Below are 20,590 nucleotides of genomic sequence, written 5' to 3'. Positions count from 1 at the left end.
CCAGTGCAGCAGTCAGTGCTGTTAGCAGGGCAGAGGTGTGTTGCGAAGGTCCCTTTGGAAGGGATTCCGGAGCTGGCTGTGGGATGGGAAGAAGCCAACCCCCGCCCTCGGCCCAGCCCTTGAAGACTTGTTTCTTGTCACTTGCTGGGACTCTTGCCTTCTTTGAAAGACAGGCACCTCCAGGCTCCTGTTTCTGCCTGAGAGATTGCTGCCTGCCCTGCCCCAGGCTCTATCTGCCTGCTGCTGTGTAGACTCAGCTGCCATCAGGGCCCTTGGAAAGTCTCCATGACCATTGGCCCAGTCTGCGTCACATGTCCCCTGGGGTCACCTGCTCCCCTGCCGACTTCTGAAGCTCTTGGACTGACTCTTCTGTTCTCCTTCATCACACTACACTGACACTGTCTAAAGATGGTCTTGCATGTTGCTGTGTGCAACCCATTATTTATTTCGATTTTTGTAGCCCTTGTTACCTCAGGCTGAATACAGGTGTTCACCTTCTTTCTAGGTAAATGGGAGGGTTACACTTTCCCTGGCCCCTTGAAACAGCAGGCTGTTTAACATGCTTCTTTCAATGAAATATGAGCAGAAGTATTTGCTTTGTTACCTTGGGGGTGTCAGTAGTGCCAGCACAGTATTCACTGCATGTCAGTCCCTCTGCCACTGCACTTGCCAGCGGGCCTGGGGAGTTAGGACCGCGTTACGCTCCTGCAATTCATGTATCATGTGAGCAAGGGAGACCCCTTTTTTGGTTTAAGTTGTTAGTTGAGATTTGGGTTGTTTGCTGCTGCTTTCTAACCTGTCATATCCTGACAGACCGAGTGCCCTGTTTCAATTTTGGATTTGCTCTGTGTTACATCTGAGTGACTGGGGTCGTAGTGGTGGTGGTGATAGAGATCTGTGGGTTTCTTTTGATTGCCGGGGTGATAATAGTGAGGAGAATAGTTATTAAAGTGGTTCAGAGTTCAACAAGTAAAGGAGACTCCCTAAGAGGAAGCAGTTTGTTTGCCAGTAGTATCTGGACAATCCTGAGAGCAGGCTTGTCCAGGTTGATTGTCTTACAGTGTCCAGAGGAATCTTAGCCATTGACTTTACATTTCCTCTTTGCTGACTTCCTTGGAAGAGGAAATACACCAGCACTTTGTAAGTGATTTGGTTCATTTCATTCCTAGGATCTCTGCCAGAATTCCAGTTCACTGGCTACATATCTGCTATTGAATAGCGCTTTTCAGCCTATGCAAACACGTCTGCATTGCTCTTCCTTGACATTTTCTCCTTTAAAAATAAGTTACTTTGGGGAGGGGGGAACTCTTAGGTGTAATCAGTTGTATAGTGCACCTTTTACCACTGGGTCCAAGGCTTTTCCATCATTCTAGATCCATTAAACAATGCCTTATACACCATTAGCCTTTAACCTATTTTCTGAGAATTTGACTGTTTGCATGTATTGTAAGTAGAATGATTTTTGTCCTTTCGTGTCTGGTTCATTTCATTTAACAGTGTTTCCAGGGGTTATGGCATGTTGTAGCATACCCAGATTTTACTCCTTTGTACATATGTATGAACCCCTTTTTAATCCATTCATCTTGTCAGTGGACATTATGTGGGTATTGTGAGTAATGCTGTGACATGCAGCGACTAAACATTGATATACAAATATCTGCAGAGGTGTTTGCTTTGAGCTGTTTTGATTTTCTACCTGAAAGGGCATTACCACGAGGTAATGCAAAATTGGTTTTTGAGAAGTCATGCTACTGTTTGAGACCGTAGTGCCCCCAGCACCGTACAAGGGTTCTGATTTTTTATATCTATGCCAGCACCAGTTACTTGTTTTGTTGTTTTATAATGGCCACTGTAATAGTTGCCTCCTGGTTTTCATTTGTATTTCCTTGATGATTAGTGATGTTAAGTGCCTTTTCATATGCTCCTCTGCCAACTGTGCATCTGTATTGAAGTCACTTGCCTTTTTCTTTTTTTAATTTAAATTTTTGGTCGTTTTATTTTTGTGTGTGCTGGGAATTGAACCCAAAGCCTTGCATATGCTAAGCAAGCACTTTGCCTTGTGCTCTCTTTTTTGAGAAACATGGTTTTGCTAAATTTAAGCTGACCTCGAACTTGCAGTCCTGCCTCAGCCTCCCGAGTAGCGGGGGTTAAAGGTGTGCACTACCATGCCTGGCTCCTAATTTCATTGAGTTTTTGGTAGTTGATGAGTTAGTTATGTATTTTGGATTTGCAAATATTTTCTATCAGTTGCATGATGCTTTAATTCTGATGTAGTTCATTTCATCTTTTTTGTTGTTGTTGTATACAGGAAATCATTGCCAAATCCAGGGTCATGAAGCTTTTCCCCTTGTTATCTTTCTTGTAATAGTTTTATAGTTTTAGCTTTTTTTTTTTTTTTTTTTTTAAGTTTTTTGAGACAGAATCTTTCATGTAGTTCAGGCTGGCCTTGAATCTATGTATAGCCTAGGTTGGCCTCAAACTTAGAGCAGTCCTCCTGCCTCAGCCTTTTAAGTGCTAGGATCACAGGCATGAACCACCATGCTCAACCTTAGTTTTAGCTCTTAGGTTTAGACCTTTGGTCTATTCTGAATGGTTTTATAGCTGGTTTAAGGTAAAGGGTCCAACTTTACTCTCCGGCAAAATGGGGATGTGTGCAGTTTGCCCGGCACTGTTGATTGAAAACAGTGTGCTTTCCCTGAGAGTGATCTTGGTCCTCTTGTCATAAATCATTTGGCTGCATATACCTGGCTATTTCTGTCTTTATGGCAGGCCCATCCTGGTGTGATTACTGCAGTTGTGGAATAAGTATTGAAGTCAGGGACTGTGAGCCCTTCAGGGCTGCAGTGTCCCCTTCCTGAAGACTGTGAGGTTCCATATGTATTTTAGATTGGGAACACTGCTGGAATTTTGAGAGGAAGTTCACTGACTCTGTAGACTTCTTCGGACCACATCTCATCCTACAGTATTGTCTTTCAACCCATGACATGAAATGTCTCCAGTTGTTACGTTCTTTATTTTTCAGTGATGTTTTATAGTTTTTAGTGTATGAGACTTGTCTTGGGTAATTTTTATTTCTAAATATTTTATGCTTTTTGATGCCATTGTGAATGGAATTTTTATTCTTTTCAGATTGTTAGTGTAGAACTGGAGCTGAGTTTTGTGTTGGTTTTGTGCCCTGTAGTGTTGTTGAATTTGTTAATGAGCACTAACTACCTTCTTAGGGAATCTCTGGGGTGCTGTATGTGTGCAATTGTGTCATTTCCTAACAGATGCTTTTTACTTCTTCTCTTTCAAAACAGATGGTCCTTGTGTTTCATAACTGATTGTTCTGGCTGGAGCCTTCAATACTGTGCTGAAGGGAGGTGGTGAAAGCAGGCATGCTTGCTTCTGATCTTAAGGAAAGGGCTTGCAGTCTTTCAGTTATGTTAGTTCAGAGTTAAATGATGTTGCCACCATTCTTATTGAGTATATTTAATTATGAAAAGGTGCTGAATTTTGTCAGATGCTTTTTTCTGCATCAGTTGAGATGATCATTTTTTTCTTTAACATGACACATACATGATTGATTTTCATATGTTGAGCCCTCATGAACTACAGGAATAAATTTCAGTTGGTCACCCTGTATAGTCCTTTTCCTGTATTGTCAAATTTTATTTGGTGGTCTTTTCTTTTTTTATTTTTCTTTTTAACTTTTCTTTGAGAAAGTGTCTTGCTATGTAGTGCAAGCTGGCCTTGAACTCATGGGAATCCTCCTGCCTCAGCCTTCCAAGTACTGGAATTACAGGTGTGTGCTACCACACCCAGCTTCTGGTCTTTTCTGTTGAGAATTTTTGCATCAGTATTCATAAGGGCTATTGCTCTGTAGTTTTCTCCTAAAGACTTTGTCTGGCTTTGATATCTGAGTAAAGCTAGCCTCATAGAAATTAGGAAGTGTTCCCTTCTCTTCAATTTCTTTGGAATAGTTTCAGGAGGAATGGTATTCATTCTGTATATATAAATGTTTGACAGTGAACCCATCTATTCTGGACTTTCCTATGTTGGAAGTTTGATTACTAGCTGTTGGTCTATTCACATCTTCTGTTTCTTAATAATTCTGAGTCTTAGTAGGTTGTATGTTTATCCACCTTGTCTAGGTAATTTGTTGGCAAACATCGTTTGTATACTTTTAAAAAATTCTTTTACTTCTATAACATTGGTAGTACTATTCTGTTCCATTGCCTAGTAGTAATTTGAGGTTTTGTTTTTAGTCATTATAGCTGAAAGTTTGTTAACTTTATTTCCAAAGAACTGACTTTTAGTTTTACTAATTTTTTTCTTAGTGTAATTTATTTAGTGCCCTGTGATTTTTAAAAAATTTCCTTCTTTTTGCTAGCTTTGGGTTTAGTTTTCTATATGTATATTTTAATATCTAAAGTTAGTCTGAGTACTTTTTGCTGTTTTTAATATGAGCATTTATAGTTGTAAATTTCCCTCTTAGCATTTAACTTATGTGATGAGTATCACTTGTCCAAATTCTTGGTATCACAAAAAGATTTTAGATTTCAGGGTATTTTTGTTTGTTGGTTTGTTTTTCAGATTGTGGAATATTTGCATAAGCGTGAAGCATTAAGGATAAAGATTAAGGGTAGGACCCAAGTCTAAACATTAAGTTCACTTATGTTTTATAAATACAGTATACACATAGGCTCAGTGTCATGTGAGAGTTTTCACTTGTTAGTGCCATTCTGCACTCAAAAGTTTCAAATTGTGGAGCATTTTGGATTTCGTATTTTGTTGATGAGGGACGCTCAACCTGTGTTTTCAGATTTCTCTAGTGATTTCTTCTTAGACTCATTGGTCAAGTGTATTGTTTAATCTCTACATTATTTTGAACTTTCCAGTTTTGTTTCTGTTGATTTTTAGTTTCATCCTATTGATCAAAAAAGATAGTTTGTATGATGTCAGTCATTTAAAATGTACTCACACTTGTTTTGTGACTTGGCGGTCAGTTTATCTTGCATAATTGTGTGTACTTGAGAAATGTGTATTTTGCTTTTGTTGGGTGGGGTGCTCTATGTATGTCTATTAATTGGTTTGGCTGATTGTGCTAAATTCTCTGTTCTAGGTGTTTGGTGGTTCTGTTATTGACAGTGAAGTGTTGGAGTCTGTATTATAAAACTGTATTTTTTCAGTGCTGTCAGTGTTTGCTTCATATATTTTGGAGCTTTGAGTTTTGGTGCATATATTGAAAAACGTTCTATCTTTTTGGTGAATTGACTCTTTTATCCATCAGTAATGCCTTTGTCTTTCATAACAGCTGTTTACTTATTTATTATCTGATATTAGTCATTCCATCTCTGTTTCCATCCTCTCATTTTTCACCTATTTGTCTTTCAGCGCTAAAGTCAGTCTCCTATAGATAGCATATAATTGCGTCTGATAGCATGTAGATGCAGCTTTCTTTTTATTTTATTTTAATTTTTAATTTTTATTTTAAAGGGAGTAAAATTAGACATAACAAAATAGGACATAAGAAAGCAATATAAGAGATATACATTTCAAAGCAAGATGACTTGAGATCTTCACTGTCTGTCATATTGTCTCTTGTTTTCTTCCAAATAGTTGTCCATGTCTTCGCATACAGAGAATTCATACAGAACTACGTAGTATAAAACTGATCTGAACAGAATGAGGAAGGCGTGTTAGGTCTTCAAAACCAGACAATAGGGAAGTCATTAATGGCTGTCATAGAGTCTCTCTTTCTCTTCAAAATAGCTGTCTATACTTTCATGTATATTGAAGTTCAACAAAACAAAACAGGCAGGGGGTAAGGGGTTGCCTGGTTTCCTGGAGCTCCAGATCCCAGCATAGTGGCTCCTGTCCCGGGCCACCGGAGCCTGCCACGCTCACAGCCGCTCACCGGGTGGGGATGGGTGGGGGGTGTTTGCTTCAAGCTGTTTCTTTCTAATGAATTGAGCATTTCACTGCCCAAGTTCTGAAATGGCCAACAGACCATAGAAAGACATCTCTTTAGGCTCCTGCTTGAAACCAACAGCGTCAGGAAGCTGCCGGCCTTGATTCAGGGCCAGGCATCTTTTTTTTTAAAATCCAGTTCATGAGTCTCTTTTGATTATGGAGTTTAATCCATGCAAATTGAAAATAATTGCTGGTTGGGAATGACATAGTTTTTCATGGTGTTTTCTGTATGTCTTACAGCTTTTATGTCCCTTTTTCCTTCATTAGTACCTTTTCATCTCGTTTACTTCTTGCAGTAACACATATTTGCACTGTCTTTGCTTTCCTGTTTTTCTACAGGTAGTTTATTTGGTTATCATGGGGTTACATGTAACATTCTAAGGTTATAACAGTCAGTTTGAGTGATACCATTTTAACTTTAGTGATATGACCTTTGACATAACCTTTTCCTGTATGGTTCTGTTTTCTTCTCTTATGTTATTGATGTTGTAAATGACATCTTTATGCACTGTGTACCTGTTGGGAGCCACCACATTGCCGAGCCGCCGCATATAGCGATCATGCGGCCTGTGGTAAAGAGTAAAGCCTGAGTTAGATTACCCCTCCCATCGAGCACGTTAGTTTCCTGCTTACCGCGTAAACAACCCGCTCAATAATATGTTAGCCAATCAGCTTGCCTTGCTTACTTTAATATGATTGGACACTGTATCCGTATATATACTGGTGCCACCCCTGGGGGGGAGTAGAAGCCCGGAAGGAGCCGCGGAGAGTGGACCGGTAGAGGCTTCGGAGCGAAGCCCGGAAGGAGCCGCGGAGAGCGGACCGGTAGAGGCTTCGGAGCGAAGCACGGAAGGAGCCGCGGGGAGCGGACCAGAGGAGGCTTCGGCTGGGAGCGATCCCAGGGCAGGCTGTACGGAGAGAAAATAAAAGAAAAGGTTGTCCACTGCCAGACTTTGTCGTGTGTCCTTCCTGCCGGCCGGGAGCGACATCGACATGTACCCACTAATGTAGATTAATAGATTTTAACCTTGTAGAAAATAAAAAGTGGAGTTCTGAATTTAGAGCAACACTGGTTTTTTTTTTTTTTTTTGGTCTTTTTGAGACGGGGTCTCACTGTGCAGTTCAGGCTGGCCTTGAGCTCACTTTGTACCCCAGACTGGTCTGGAACTTGCAAAGATCCTCCTGCCTCAGCCTTCTGAGTGCTGGGATTACAGGCATGAGCCACCTCGCCTGGCTAACACTGGTTTTTATATTTCCATTGTTTACCTTTACACAAGAACTTTGTGTTTTGGTTTGGCTTTGAGTTAACATTGGTGTCCTGTTGTAACCTGGAGGACCCTGGCCTTTTCCACTTCTGTGCTCTTCACTCGCATAGTATCAGGTGACGGGAATATCCTTTTACACACTTTTTGGCCATTTGGAGAAAAGTCCTTCTATCCTTTACCATTTGTTGACTGGGATTCTTATGTTTCGGTTTAAGGTATCTTTATGCTTTGGATAAGTAGATCCTTATTAGATCAATGTTTTGGAATTATATATTCTGTAGGTTATTTTTTCAAAGCTTTTAATTTTGACAGTCCAGTTTACATAATTTTTGCATTTTGTTGCTTGTGCTTTTTAAATGTTCATATTTTTTGAAGTAAGTGCTAAATACTATTACCTAATTATTGGAAATTTTGAAGATTGGCCTGTATAGCTGTTTAGGAATGTTTTTGCAGTGACATTGTCAAGCTCTGTGTCTTTGAATAAGACTAGACTGCAGTGTGCCTTTCTTTCACATGAGAGGAGATGTGTCAATTTTTGGATGAGAATCCATTGCAACCTGGTAATCTTTGATCTTCTGATTCACTTAACTGTAAATAGTAATTGACTTAACTCCATCAAGTTGTATCTTTTCCTGGTAATACTGAAATGTCAATATACTCTTACTGCAAAAAAATCAACAGTCCTATTTTAGATGTTACTAAGGTTTGGAAATGATTTAATAATGTATTCCTTTGAGGTTCTATAGCAGTTGAAGACTTGGTCTGCAGGGTGGCCCAGTTGAGAGGTGTTGGAACCTTGGGGTAGTGATGCCTGGGGGTGAGTGGATGGCCTTTACGTCATTGAGGGAGCCCAGTCTTTCTCTGGCTTCTTATTTTTCTTGTGAACTTTTCCATGCATCTGAACCTCGCCACAGTGTGACTGCTTACCATAACATGAGTTCTGCATTGTCATCTGTCATCCACCGTAGACCCTTTCCAGAGCCAGAATCTTTGCCATCCTCTTTGGACTTTTAGCCCCCAAAATTGTGTGCTTGTTACATATTGGCTATCATTGAGCATGTTCTTAAAAACTGAAACTCAGCATACCTGCACTCTCAGCACTCCCCGGGGCTGACTCAAGAGGATGAGGAACTCAGACCCAGGCTGGGCAGTTTACTGACTTAGCAAAGACTGTCTTAAAGATTAGCTGTGTAGCTCAGTAGGAAGACCGCGAGGTCAATCCCAGTCTGCCAAAATGAAACATTTGAACACTCAAGTGTTGCTGAGTTGCCAGATATGAATGCTTGTTTTAACTCGTTTCTTTCATTGGGTTGATGGAAGGCTTCTAAAATATTTGTAGCCTCTTCTGTACTGCTCAGTCAGTGAATTTTCATTGCTTTACTGTTTTATCAATGTGACTCAGTATATTTCACTGTGTATGAGTTTTTTAGAAATATTAATAACCTTTTTTTAAAAAAAATACCATAATTGAGCTCATGACCTTCCGCTTGCCAGGCAGGTGCTGTTCCACTGAGCTAAATCTCTGGTCCTTTGGTCATATTTTTGGCAGATTTTTGTTCTAACCTTTATTTATTTATTTATTTTTCTAAATTTTGTTTCCTTTTAATTAAGAAGCTTTAAATTGTTATGGGGTCAGTGAGATACTTTTCCATTTTAATATTCTTAATAGTGATGATTAAGTTCTTCCCCTTCAGGGACCAGATGCATATTTACCGTAAGTTTTCTGTTTATTTCCCATTTAACTCCATCGTGTAGTTTGTACTATAAGGAAAGAAGCAGAATCACCCACTTGATTTCCCCAGCTGGTTTTGCCTTCGTCATTCAATGGCAGACCTTTCCTTTCCCATTGATTTGTGGTATTTCTGTTACTACATTTTAATTTTATGTGCTAGGATCTATTTTCAGGCCCTTTGTATTGGATGGGTATTTTTGCCTTTTTTTTTTTTCTTAACTAAGGCTTAATGTGACAGAAAATTCCTTTTGTTGGACATGGTGATACATACCTGTAACCCTAGCTACTGGGGAAGCTGAGGCACGACAAGATGACCCTATTTCAAAATAAAATTTTTAAAAAGTCGAAGAATGTAGCTCAATAGAGTGCTTTCCTAGCATGTGCAGGCTCGGAGTTCAATCCTAGTTCTGCCCCCTCCCCCCCAATCCCTCCTTTTAAGCATTCAGTTCTGAGTATTGGTACGCCAGTAGCTGTGTAATTGGCACCCCTTCAATTCCGCACCCCTCTGAAGTTTCCTGTTCTTTCTTTGTAGTCAGCCCCCATCTCTAGCCCCGGGCAATCACTGATCTGTTTTCTTTGTAGTTTTGATTTCTTCCAAAATGTCATAGAACTGGAGTTGCACACTATGTATTCTTTTTCTCTTGGTGTAATGCATTTGCGGTTGATCCAAGGTGTGTGTCAGCATCTCATTGTTTTTGATAGTGGAATGGTACCGTTCCCTTTAGTACATTGCCTTTAGATAGTCCATTCCCTAGTTGATTTGGATTATGTATTGGTTTGTGAATAAATCTGATACATAGAGGTGTTATGTGTATTTGTAATGTGTAGTATCCACAATCATTATGGACTATTTGTACACTTGTATATCATATCTTGATCATTTTTGGTCCTGCATAGGCGTTTCATATGAGCCCAAGTTTTCATTCATGTAGGTAAACACCTTGGTGTGGGGCTGCTGGGCCTGTGATAAGTGGATATTTAACTTTACAGGGAACTGCCAAGTTTTTGGAGTGGACTTACCATTTTGATGGCCTTACCATTTTGATTTCAGTCAGTAGCTTATAAGTCCTGGTTGCCCTCCACATTCTTGACAGCCTTTCGTATATTTTTGAAGCCATTCTGGTAGCTGTGTAGTTGTATCTTAGTATGACTCTAATTTACCTTTCCCTGATGGCTAAGGATGTTGAGCATCTTTTTATGTACTACTTAACTAGCTATCTGTTTGTCTTTGGTGAAGTATCTGCTCAGACTTACTGCCTTTTTTATTTGGGCAATTTTTTTATTACTCAGTGTTGAGAGTTCTTTATACATCTTGGTTACCAGTCCTTAGTATAATAATACAGTTCACCAATACTTTCTCCCAGTGCGTAGTTTTTAAAACAGTTTTTCTTAACTTTTTTTTTGAAGGGCAGATGTTCTGCTGTAGTTTCTAAAATACATACAGTGCTCCTGATGAGTCTTTGGAGTGCTTTACCTAAGTCAAGCTCCACAAATTTTCTCCTGTTTTCTTCTAAGAAGTTTTACAGCTGTAGATTCTTTCCTTTTTTTTTTTTTTTTTTATCGGTACCGGGGATCGAACCCAGGACCGCCTGCTTGCAAGGCAGGTGCTTATGCTGCTGAGCTAAATCCCCAGCCCCGATTCTTTCCTTTTTCTTTGGGACAAGTTCTTTTGCTGTGCCAGGCTGGCATCAAGCACCTCTGCTCAAGCAGTCCTCCTTCCTCAGCCTCCTGGTGGCCCAGACTACATAGTATATGCCACAGATCGTGACTCCATAATGCTAGGTTTTGTTTCTAGGTCTGTGATCCATTTCCAGGTTGGTTCTTACAGATAGTGCAAGATGTGTGTGTTTCTTATGGGCCAACCAGTCAATATATTCGTGACCATTTATGGAAGAAAAGGACATAAGGAGCCCTCTGTGTGGCGGTTGGAGGGGGAGCCGCAGCGGTGCTGTCTCTGTGTACAGGGCTCCTTTCCTAGATGCGCAGTGCAGCCTGCACGCTGTTCCGCAGCCCAGCCGCTGCGCTCCAGGTGCTTTCTTGGCAATTGCTAAGGAAGGAGCTTCAGTCTGCTGGACCCCAGGGCTGGAAGTGCAGCTTGTTTCCAGGTGAAACGCATGTGGAATACTCCTGTAATAAGGAGCATTTCCTCAAGCTTTATCAACTTGGCTTTGAAAGAGAATCTTTACTTTTTTTCCTTGTAAATTAGTAGATGATAACCATGTCCCACCTGGCTAAGAGGTGGTATTTTTTCCAATCCTGAAAGGATAAATTTAGATACCATTAAGATATGGGAAAGCTTTTAATTAAAAAATAATGTTTAATTTTGTAATATAAAAATTTGAATTAACCATGCCTCACATTAATTTATCTTCAAAGGTAAATACTTGATTGGAAACCAGCTGGCAGTTTGAGGTTTTCTCTTTTCAGCTTATTCGTTTTTTTTATGGAGTTTTTAATTAGGACTTGCCTAGCAGAGGCCAGTGACTCAAAGACCTCCAAACCCTCTGCAGGTTGTTCAGGAAATGCTGTGGCTCTGAGAAACCAGCAGCAAGTCGGCAGGTTTTATGAGTACAGCTTAGCTGGATTCCTGCCAAGTGTAGTTCTGAAAATAGCTCTGTCCTGCGCAGGCGCAGTCTTTCGGGGAACTTCTGCATCTCTCGGAGTCAGGCCGGCCTGGGTTCCAGGTGTGGTTATACAGACACTTCCCTGGCATATGTGCTGATAAACCTGTCCCTGCCCTAGGACAGACGGTTGAGTCCTCAAACCATGTGCTCCTGAAGTGTCTGTAACATTAGAACTGATTGGTTTTGTCAGTTTGGGAAAGATTACATTTATTGAAGGAAGGAAAAATTTCTCCTTCCCAGTTTGCACCAGTAGGGATTGAACTCAGTGCTGAACGGTACCTTGTACATGGTTTCCAAGTGCTCTACCCGTGAGCCACACCCAGCCTTTAAAAAATGTTTAAAGGACAGTCCTGCTAAGTTTTTAGGTTGACCTTGAACTGTGGTCCTCCTGCCTCAGCCTCCCAAATAGCTGTGATTATAGCTGTGCACCGTTTTAACCATCCTCCTGCATTTTTAAATTGCCATTTAAATAACTTCTTAAAAGTGTGATAAGATACACAAAACATAACCTTTGCCATCTCAGCCATTTTTTCAGTGTACAGTTCAGTAACGTCAGGTGTATTTGTGTTTTACGTTGGTGTGTGACCCATCCCTATTCTTTTTATTTTGTGCAACTGAAGCTCGGTTCATAATCAGCATTCTTTCTGTGTCTGTAAACTTGATCACTCTAGATATCTCACATAAGTAGGATCATACAAAATTTCTTTTTTGCGATTGGCATGTTTTACTTAAAGTCCTCAAGTTTCATCCCTGTTGTAGCCCGAATTAGAACGTGCTTCCTTTTGAAGGCTGTGTGTATGTAACTTGGTTTAGCCGTTCACCCACTGGTGGATAATCGACAGCTTTTGGATATTACAGATAACGCTGCTTTGAATAAGGCAGAGGCTCTTTTCAATTTAAACTTTTTCTTCATTTTCTTAACATTGCCATTCCCACTATTGTGGCTACCAGGCACTGTAATACTTGAAGCTTTAGCTTTTACAGTTTTCTTGGAATTCAGTAATGCATCATGAGTTATGCACATTGGGTTTACCCTTGGAACGATGAGAGACCCATCCTGTAGATGTTTGGTCCTTGCCACTAGATTCTTGGCTTCCCTGGGAGCTTGAAAATACAGGTACACTGGACCGGGCCCTGCACATCCTTGGCTGGCTGGAGTGAAAGTAGCTTCCCTCCTGGGTCACCACTGTCCTGTGTTGGCTTACACCTGGCCTGCTGTCCTCAGTTCCCGCATGTTTGCTCCCAAAGCGCACTGAGTTTGCAGCATCTATTCCTGAGGTGATTTATATGGCTTAAAGTGAAATCTGTGGGTTTTTTGCGAAAAGCCGCTGTGAGTGTGACTATGTTGTGTGTAGATTCCCTGACTTTCTGGGTGTGAAAATTCTCAGTTCCCCATGCTTGCATAATCATGTCAAAGAGTGTGTCTTTTAACCTATTCCAATTTGCAGGAAAGCAGACCTTTCCTGGGAAAATGACTGTAAAATCTGATACATTACATGCTTTCAGCAAGGATTTACAGATAATCTGCTGTAAGTTAGTGTTGAATCCTGGTTCAAACCTGACCTTTGGTAGGGATTGTACTGAGAAGTCCAACAAGCACAGAGCGAACAAATAAATAACCTCAGAGTTAGGAATGGCATAAATGTGTCTGTGGATTTTTAAAAAGTAACAGCGAGTCATGAAACAGTCATTTTCAAAGGGGAATTCCTTTGATTTTGTTTTAGTTAAATGGATTACCCTTACCCCAATTCTGTGTAAGTCTGACTAATGTAAGTGTCATCCACTGGTTAGGAAACAGTTGTATTTTAGTCCTTATTTGCTTTAACTTTCTTTTTGGGAATTTTAGGACTGATAATTGTTGTAATCAAATAAATGGGACATAAACTTTGTTGGGGGGGGGAGTCAGTGGCTCCCTATCTAGACTGCCCAGCTGCCCACTGCGTCACCACTTAGTGGCACGGGAATGTGAGAGACCCTCAGGTTTCACATATGACACATGGTCAGACTAGACACCCATTAGAAGAGTGTCCGTTTAATCAAGTCTCTGCCATACAAGTCTTGCCCAGTCTGCTGCGTTTGTTAAGTGAAAGGGTCTGTGGCGTAGAGGATGCTAGAATCTTTTACAGAGAGTTTTGCTGAGCCCTGGGGCTCGCAATGACCTGAAATTCTTCAATATCTTTTGAAGTTCAAAGCCCAGTGTACCTCCTCAACGCAAAGTGCATTTTTGAAAGCATGTTCTTTCGTTTTGTTCTAATCGGTAATTACAGCCCCGATGGCGCCTGGGGAGCAGATGCAGAAGTCATCGATGCAGGAGGGGGAATGAGTTGGGTGACACAGCGGCATCACAGCAGCCAGCGGCTCTGCACTGTGGTGCGGGGCTAATGCAGTTGCCGCTGGAAGCAATTTATTCCTTTTCCCAGCCTCTCTGTTCCCTGTGCACTTCCATTAAATCCATGCGTGGAGTGCTCCTAAAACAAGAGTCGCCAGGCAGAGCCTTTTGACTTGTAAAATGGTAAAAAATCAAAAATAAAAAGCCTGAAATTGACACACTGTCCTTCTATTTTAGGTACTAAATTCAGTGTTGTTATAATGAAGGTAACATACTCCTACTTCCAAAGGTTTTGTCCATTGTGCTGGGGCCTGAATTGGAGTGTTTTACCATTGAACCTCATCCCCAGCCTGTATTTTTTGGGGGGTGGGGAGGGGAAGTATCTTGTTAAATTGCCCCAGTGGGATTTAATTTTGTAATGTCCCTGCCTCAGCCTCCCAAGTGCTGGGGTTACAGGCATGCACCACAACATCCAACTCACACTTGTGCAGATATCGTGTCTCTTCAGCACAGATGTTGTCTTGGAACAGATGAGTTTTATAGCTTAACAGTGGCAAAAGGTGTCTTTGAAATAAGGGTGACAAACACTGTTTTAATGTTCTTCTTGGTTGAAAAGTTTTAATTTTCCCTTCAGGAACCATCTCAGTGTTAGACTTTAGTGTTTCCTGTTTTCCTTGTTGGTGATTTTATTAGATGATGAGAAAGTGTTTGCTTTAATCCTCAAATATTGAATTTGTAGAATCTAGTCTCTGGTTTTATGGTCTCTAAAAATGTTAAACTTCATGTGATTGAACTGTTAATTTCTAATGAGTTTTAAACAAGCATTCAAATTATTTAAAAAATTAAGTGGATCAGGGATTAGTAATTTCTCAACAGGAACTAAATGTAAAATTCAACACACAGAAAATTCAAAAAATGCAAGTAATTTTAGAATACACAAATCAGTCTGTGCTGCATGGCAGGCCAAGTGGGCTGGGGGAGCTCCCTCCCCCGGAGGCTCTCAGTGGTAGATAAATGAGGGCAAATTTATTGTCATAATGATACCCAGACATTATTTACATTTGTGTTGTGTTGATATTTGCATTGATTGTGTGAAAGCAAAAATAGAGAAAACTCCTGGCTTTTGGTGTGAGTCAAGGTTGTGGCAATAAATTCTACCTAGTAGTCATTTCATTAGTCACCGCCGTACGCTCAGATTAAAACAGAAATGTGGGTTTCACGTAAGACTGTTGTAGTGATGGAGTAAAAAGTATAGTTCTTAAATCTTGACCCTTGAAGGTTTGTTGTTGTGTTCTTTAAACCAATCCCCTCTCCCATACTGGGGATCAGACCCATAGGTGTTCTGCCAAGGAGCTATGGCCCCAGGCCCTTCTATTTAAAACTTTGAGATAGGGTCTTGCCAAGTTGTTCACTTGCCCAGGTGGGACTTGAACTCCAGGCATGTGCCATCGCATCTGGCTAATACTTCTTGATACATTCTGATGAAATGGAAGTACCTAGGAAGCTCTGCATTCTCAACTACAGTGATTGGTTACCTCAAGAATTAGATCTAGTACCTAGTGGGACTGTGTTGGAAGGACAGTTTTGGCAGTGGTGGGTGGGGTGAGTTTGACACTGTTTTGAATGTATCGGAAGGCAGCACATTGGTAAGCATCCTGGGAGTTAGGGTTTGCATTGTGGGGGAATTGTGGTACCGACACAAGGTTGAGGGACATGAAGAAGAATTTTTCTGTGTTGGATTTAAAGTCAAGGTGTTTTGAATTTGTGTTTTAAGGTATTGAAACTAGTCTTGCTCTGTCCATTAAAAAAGCCTAGAATGGGGGCTGGGGATTTAGCTCAGTGGCATAAGCGCCCGCCTTGCAAGCAGGCGGTCGTACCGATAAAAAGGAAAAAGACCAAAAAAAAAAAAAAAAAAAAAGCCTAGAATGTCTGACTCTGTAAAAGAAAAATAAACCTAATTTCTCTTCCTGTGTGTTCATTTCGTAGTACAGATCCTTTCCATGAGTAGATTTCTGCACACTAGCAAATCAGCGGAGCCCAGCTATGTGACCTCTCATTCAGCTCGCTTTTTACTGCTGACCTGGAGGAGGTAGTGTTGAACTCCACAGACTGTGCTCCTGCTTGAGATAACAGCTGCGTGGCATTTCTGGGCCTCTGCAGCTTCTGGCCAAAGCTCTGCCAGTTGGGTCTCTCCCACACTGTCTTTGGGTTTGTGATTCCTCTGCTAGAACTGCTCACAGGACACAGGAAAATACATACATGCTTAGGACTACTGGTTTCTTACAAAGGAAATTTATCAGATACATAAGATCAGTCAGGTGAAGAGATGCGTAGGTGAGGTCTGCAAGTGTCTCCAGGCAGAAGCTTCAGTCCCCAGTGGAGTGAGCCACTGTCCTGCACCTGGGTGAGTCTTGTGCACCTTCCTTGTTCAGCTCTTGTGCAAGCCTCCTGCTTCAGCTCTCCAGAGCCTTCTGAGCCTATCCTTGGGGGTTTGTGTGTTGGCCTCATTATATCATTTGGGTAGGGGTTCAGAGGAAGCAAGATTAGCCACGGCAGGTAATTCCTTGGGGGTCAGCATGGATGTATAGTGTACTTTTCTGCTCTGAAATATGTTTGAAAGATATTAGGGTTTTTTTTGTTGTTGTTGTGTTTTTTTGTTTTTTTGAGACAGGGTCTCACTATGCCGTTCAGGCTAGACTTGAGCTCACTTTATAACCCAGGCTGGTTTCAAACTCCCAAGGATCCTCCTGCTTCAGCCTTCTGAGTGCTGGTATTACAGGTGTGTGCCACTATGCCTAGTGAGGATTAATTTTAAAAAGAAAACACACAATAATGGTATAATATCACATTTTCTTGCCTCCATGCGCAGTGTACTGAGAAATATGTTTCACTTCTATAGAACTGGTGCCAAATATATTTAACTGAGTCTAGCCTTGAGAAAAGACTTAGGTCTAAGTTCTGAACGCATGACATTTGACAAGGCACTACTGCTCCGTTGTCCAAAAATGGTCAACTGTGAAAAACAACACAAAATGGTGTTGTAGGAAAGCAGCCAAATACAGGGAACTAGCCTTGCTTGAGTGGGTCATCTTGGCCCCTCAAAAGTTGTAAAAGACATCTTGGGGACAGTACTATCATTAAAATAATTAACAGTAAATGATATTACTGAATTAATGTTCATTGTTTTAGGTACAATTGTTGTTTTGTCATTCTCTAGAAGAATGTCGTTGTCCTGGGGGAGATGTACACTGCGGAAGTGTTTTAAGACAAATTAGCATGTGTGCAAATAACGTTCACAGTGTGTAGCTCGGCTCATATTTCACAGTGGAGATGGTCCTGTTAACAGCTGCCCACCACGGTGGGGGCAAACTGATGGCAGGGGCACTGCAGAGAGCTGTTTGTGTATCTGCAGCTCTAAAAGGTTCGTCAGCACTGCTCTGTGGTTCAGCTTCATGTTTGTTGAAAGGGACGGAGAAAAAAAAAAAAAAAACAAATATGGAGACCAAAAGTGAAGGATCTATAGGTGTTTCTGATTTTAAGTTTTACTTTTCTGTGTGCTTGAACTTTTTGAAAAATGATTGATAGAAAAAAATGAATTCCCAGGAAAATATTATTTGTTAGATTAAGTGTGTTGACAGCATTTTCTGTGGGAGTAATTACCCTAGTGGCATTTAAATTCTCTTGGAATTAATTCTACAGCTACTTAAATTGATGTTAAGTATAGAAAAGAAGGAACACCATTAGTTTCATGAGCTTTTATATCTGACAGAAGGAGAATGAACATAGGTTGAGATTAAGAAAAGAGGAGCTTAACATTTGAGAGAGTCGCTGGAGATTTAGTTCAGTGGTGTAAGCTTCTGCTTGGCAAGCATAAGATTGCGAGTTCGATCCCTGGTACCAAAAAAAAATTTTTTTTGAAGGAGTCTTTTTATGTATATGAAAGTTATATATATATATGTGTGTGTGTGTGTGGTTTTGAAGAGGAAAAAGATCATTGGTTTTTCAGAAACTGTCGCTTTTTTTTTTTTTTTCCCTTCCACCCTTTGACTCTCCATGTCAAGAAATCAAAAATGGTTTCTGTCTAGGCATGGCCGCACCATTCTGCGTTAGACAGGACTTGTGTCTAGAACTGGATCTTCTGTCTTTTGCTGAGGTCACAGCTGAAGTCTTTTTTGTTCAGGGTTTTTGTTCTGGGCGACCGTGCAGTGTGATAGGACAGGTGAAGATGGTTCCTGCTCTCCTCTAGGAATCTAAGTGATTGCAGCAGCCCCAGTTTTATCCTTTTCTTTTGAATCTCAAGCAGATCCCTAAAGAAGTAGCTGACATCTTTAACGCCCCCAGTGATGATGAAGAGTTCCTTGGTTTCCGAGATGATGTTCCCATGGAAACCCTGTCCTCAGAGGAGAGCTGTGATAGTTTTGACTCCCTGGAGTTGAGAAAACAGGTACGGATGCTTCTTTCCAACGCAGATGTGTTTGTCTGGAAGCCTCCTTCCTAACACGGATGGTCTTTGATTCCAGTGTGGTCCAAGATTGGGCATATCAATTAGTTATTGAGCAGTGTATTTTAGAACATTATGCCTTCATGTTTTAAGGAACTGGGAGGAGGATTCTGTTCATGTTTGCTGTTTTAATCCTGCCCATTAAAATACATTTTTTCAATAAAAGGACCTCACATGATCAAATCCATTTTCTGGGCTGTCACCTGGGGTGAGGCTGTGTGCAGGGTCCTCCCACGCAGGTGGCAGGGGAGGCTGCCCTGCTTTGCAGACCTACACGAAATGTGCAGTCACTGTGAGACAATGGTCTCACTGTGGACCTGCAGTGAGAGTCTGTCTAGGGAGACCATTATTCTTTCTTTAATTACTTTGATCAGTAGCAAATGCAAGTTCCAGTTCTCCGAGAGTTAGATTCCTGGAGGTTTATGTTGTGCCTTAGTTGTGGAACGGCAAGTCAGAACACCTAGCCTTCAGTGGCCTTTTCTTCTGAGTTCATTGTAACACTTAAAAACTCCCCATTCTCCCTCTACCACAGCTTCTCCTCCAAGACTGTAAACTAAACCACCTTGCGTCTTCCACAGGGCAGACCCAAGGAGAGCGGCTGGCTGTACATGCAGGAGGGCCTGCTTCATGACTGGTCGGCGTGTGTTCTGACCTAGGTGGGCATGGTGCTTTCTGGGCTGCCGGCCTCCGCAGTCTCTGGCCTGCCTCTTACTTGATGTCTCCACAGCCTTGGACCCTGAAGTCACTTCCTCCGATTTCCCCGCTCTGTGAGACCTCATGCTGTGTGCTGACATCTCTTTTTCCCTATCCCTAAATGTGGCTGTTTCCTAACATATTTAGCAATCTCACTGAGCTCAGCGGTCCTGCTTGTGGCTGTTGCCACGTTGTTTTATGTGCAGCCCAGCTTCTCTGTCCAGCCCCAGACGTGCTTCTGACTGTCAGCTGGACTGCTCTGGGTTCTGAAGGGACCACTGAAGCGCACCATTTTCCCTCCTCTGCTTGCTTGTCTGGCTTCCCCCTTTCTCCATTTTTTTTTTTTTTTTAAATTTCCGCCTGTTATTCTTGGCTCCTCCTCTGCCTGCTCTTCTTCCTACTCCTTTCCCACGTCCCTGACTGCCATCCAGGAGTTGAGGAAGTGTGCATGGCTTCCCTTCTCTTCCTTCTGCAGTTGTCCTCACCCCTGCAGCCTGCACCCTGCCCCCTGCACCCTCCTGGATCTCTTGTGGAATGCTCTCTGGTCAGGGCTCCGCCAGCTCCTGCACAGGGTCAGGCAGTGAGGGAGCCTGTGGCCTGTCCAGTCTGAGCAGTGTAAAGGGCCCGGTGCACAGCCCGGCACAGGCTGGGCATTCAGGAGCAGCGCTGCTGCTTTTGCTGCCACAACTGCTTTTCCAGTACGCCTGTCCTTCCTCCTGCCCCACCCTGGCCCAAGCAGGCTGTGGACAGCTGTGACAGTGTGCCGTGTGCTTTCCATGCAGACACTGCACTTCCCCATGGCCCTCCTGGGCAGCTGAAGGTGTTGTCACTGTCCCATTTTACAGGTGGTGAAACCAAAGCTCAGGTAGGGGAAGATGTGAAGGCTTCACGTCCACAAGTGCACAGTTGAGCTGATGCCAGCGTAGGGCCAGCAGTTCAGCGTCCATTACCGTCCTTGGCTTCCTTCCCTCCCTGCTGTACTTCCGTGAGGGGCACTGGGTTGGTCCCCTCATCGTGCATGGTTCCGCCTTTCTGTCCACTGGGCCTCAGTTGGCCCTGCCTGTGCTGTGCTCCTTACTGTTTCTCTAGACTTGGTCTTGGTTCGGGTCCAGTTCAGATGGTGCTGCTTCCCTTTCGTGTGCAGTATTGTGTGTGTCTTCCTCAGGCCTGGCTCTCACCGAGGTCTCCTCGGGACTCGTCCAGGTCCCCTGCGAGGTTATAAGCTCTCCGAGAGGGGCACCTCATACTGGGGGTGCTTCTCACTTCCCTGACTCTGACCTTCTGTCCTCACGCTGTCCTTTGCCTCCTCTATCAAGCACCCAGCACCCTGCATGACTACAGAATGAGCACCGCGGGTGAGTGCTGGGTACAGCAGAAATGGGTGCCATCAGACTGGCTCAGCAGGCCATTCATTGCTCTGCAGTCCGTTTTCACGTCACACAGATTAAAAAATGAACTGAACCACCTGTGGCACCTCCTCCTCCTGTCTGT

General features: G+C 42.2%; 1 protein-coding gene and 1 non-coding gene across 4 annotated transcripts in view; one reads left to right on the top strand and one right to left on the bottom strand.

Moving 5' to 3' along the window:
- The window catches only part of Cdca7l (cell division cycle associated 7 like), a 38,365-nt gene that overhangs the window by 6,714 nt on the left and 11,061 nt on the right, over positions 1-20,590 (top strand). The window contains exon 2 of one of the 3 annotated variants that reach the window (XM_003469826.5): positions 18,209-18,349. The exons of 1 other annotated variant lie outside the window; for it this stretch is intronic. In XM_003469826.5, coding sequence (XP_003469874.2) covers positions 18,209-18,349 — 141 coding nt within the window. Of the gene's footprint in view, positions 1-18,205; positions 18,350-20,590 lie in introns of all 3 variants that reach the window. One more of the 3 variants, XM_063239369.1, reaches the window with a different exon arrangement.
- On the bottom strand, positions 5,932-6,068 carry LOC111756887 (small nucleolar RNA SNORA2/SNORA34 family). The gene has a single exon (XR_002791274.1). It is a non-coding gene; the product is annotated as a small nucleolar RNA SNORA2/SNORA34 family (small nucleolar RNA).

The sequence above is a fragment of the Cavia porcellus genome, unplaced genomic scaffold (assembly GCF_034190915.1).
Source record: "Cavia porcellus strain 051 isolate PalLab524CR breed Dunkin Hartley unplaced genomic scaffold, mCavPor4.1 scaffold_2, whole genome shotgun sequence".
Taxonomy (NCBI): Eukaryota; Metazoa; Chordata; class Mammalia; order Rodentia; family Caviidae; genus Cavia; species Cavia porcellus.
Note: the sequence above shows the minus strand (reverse complement) of the source record. Positions and strands in the feature narration are given on the sequence as shown.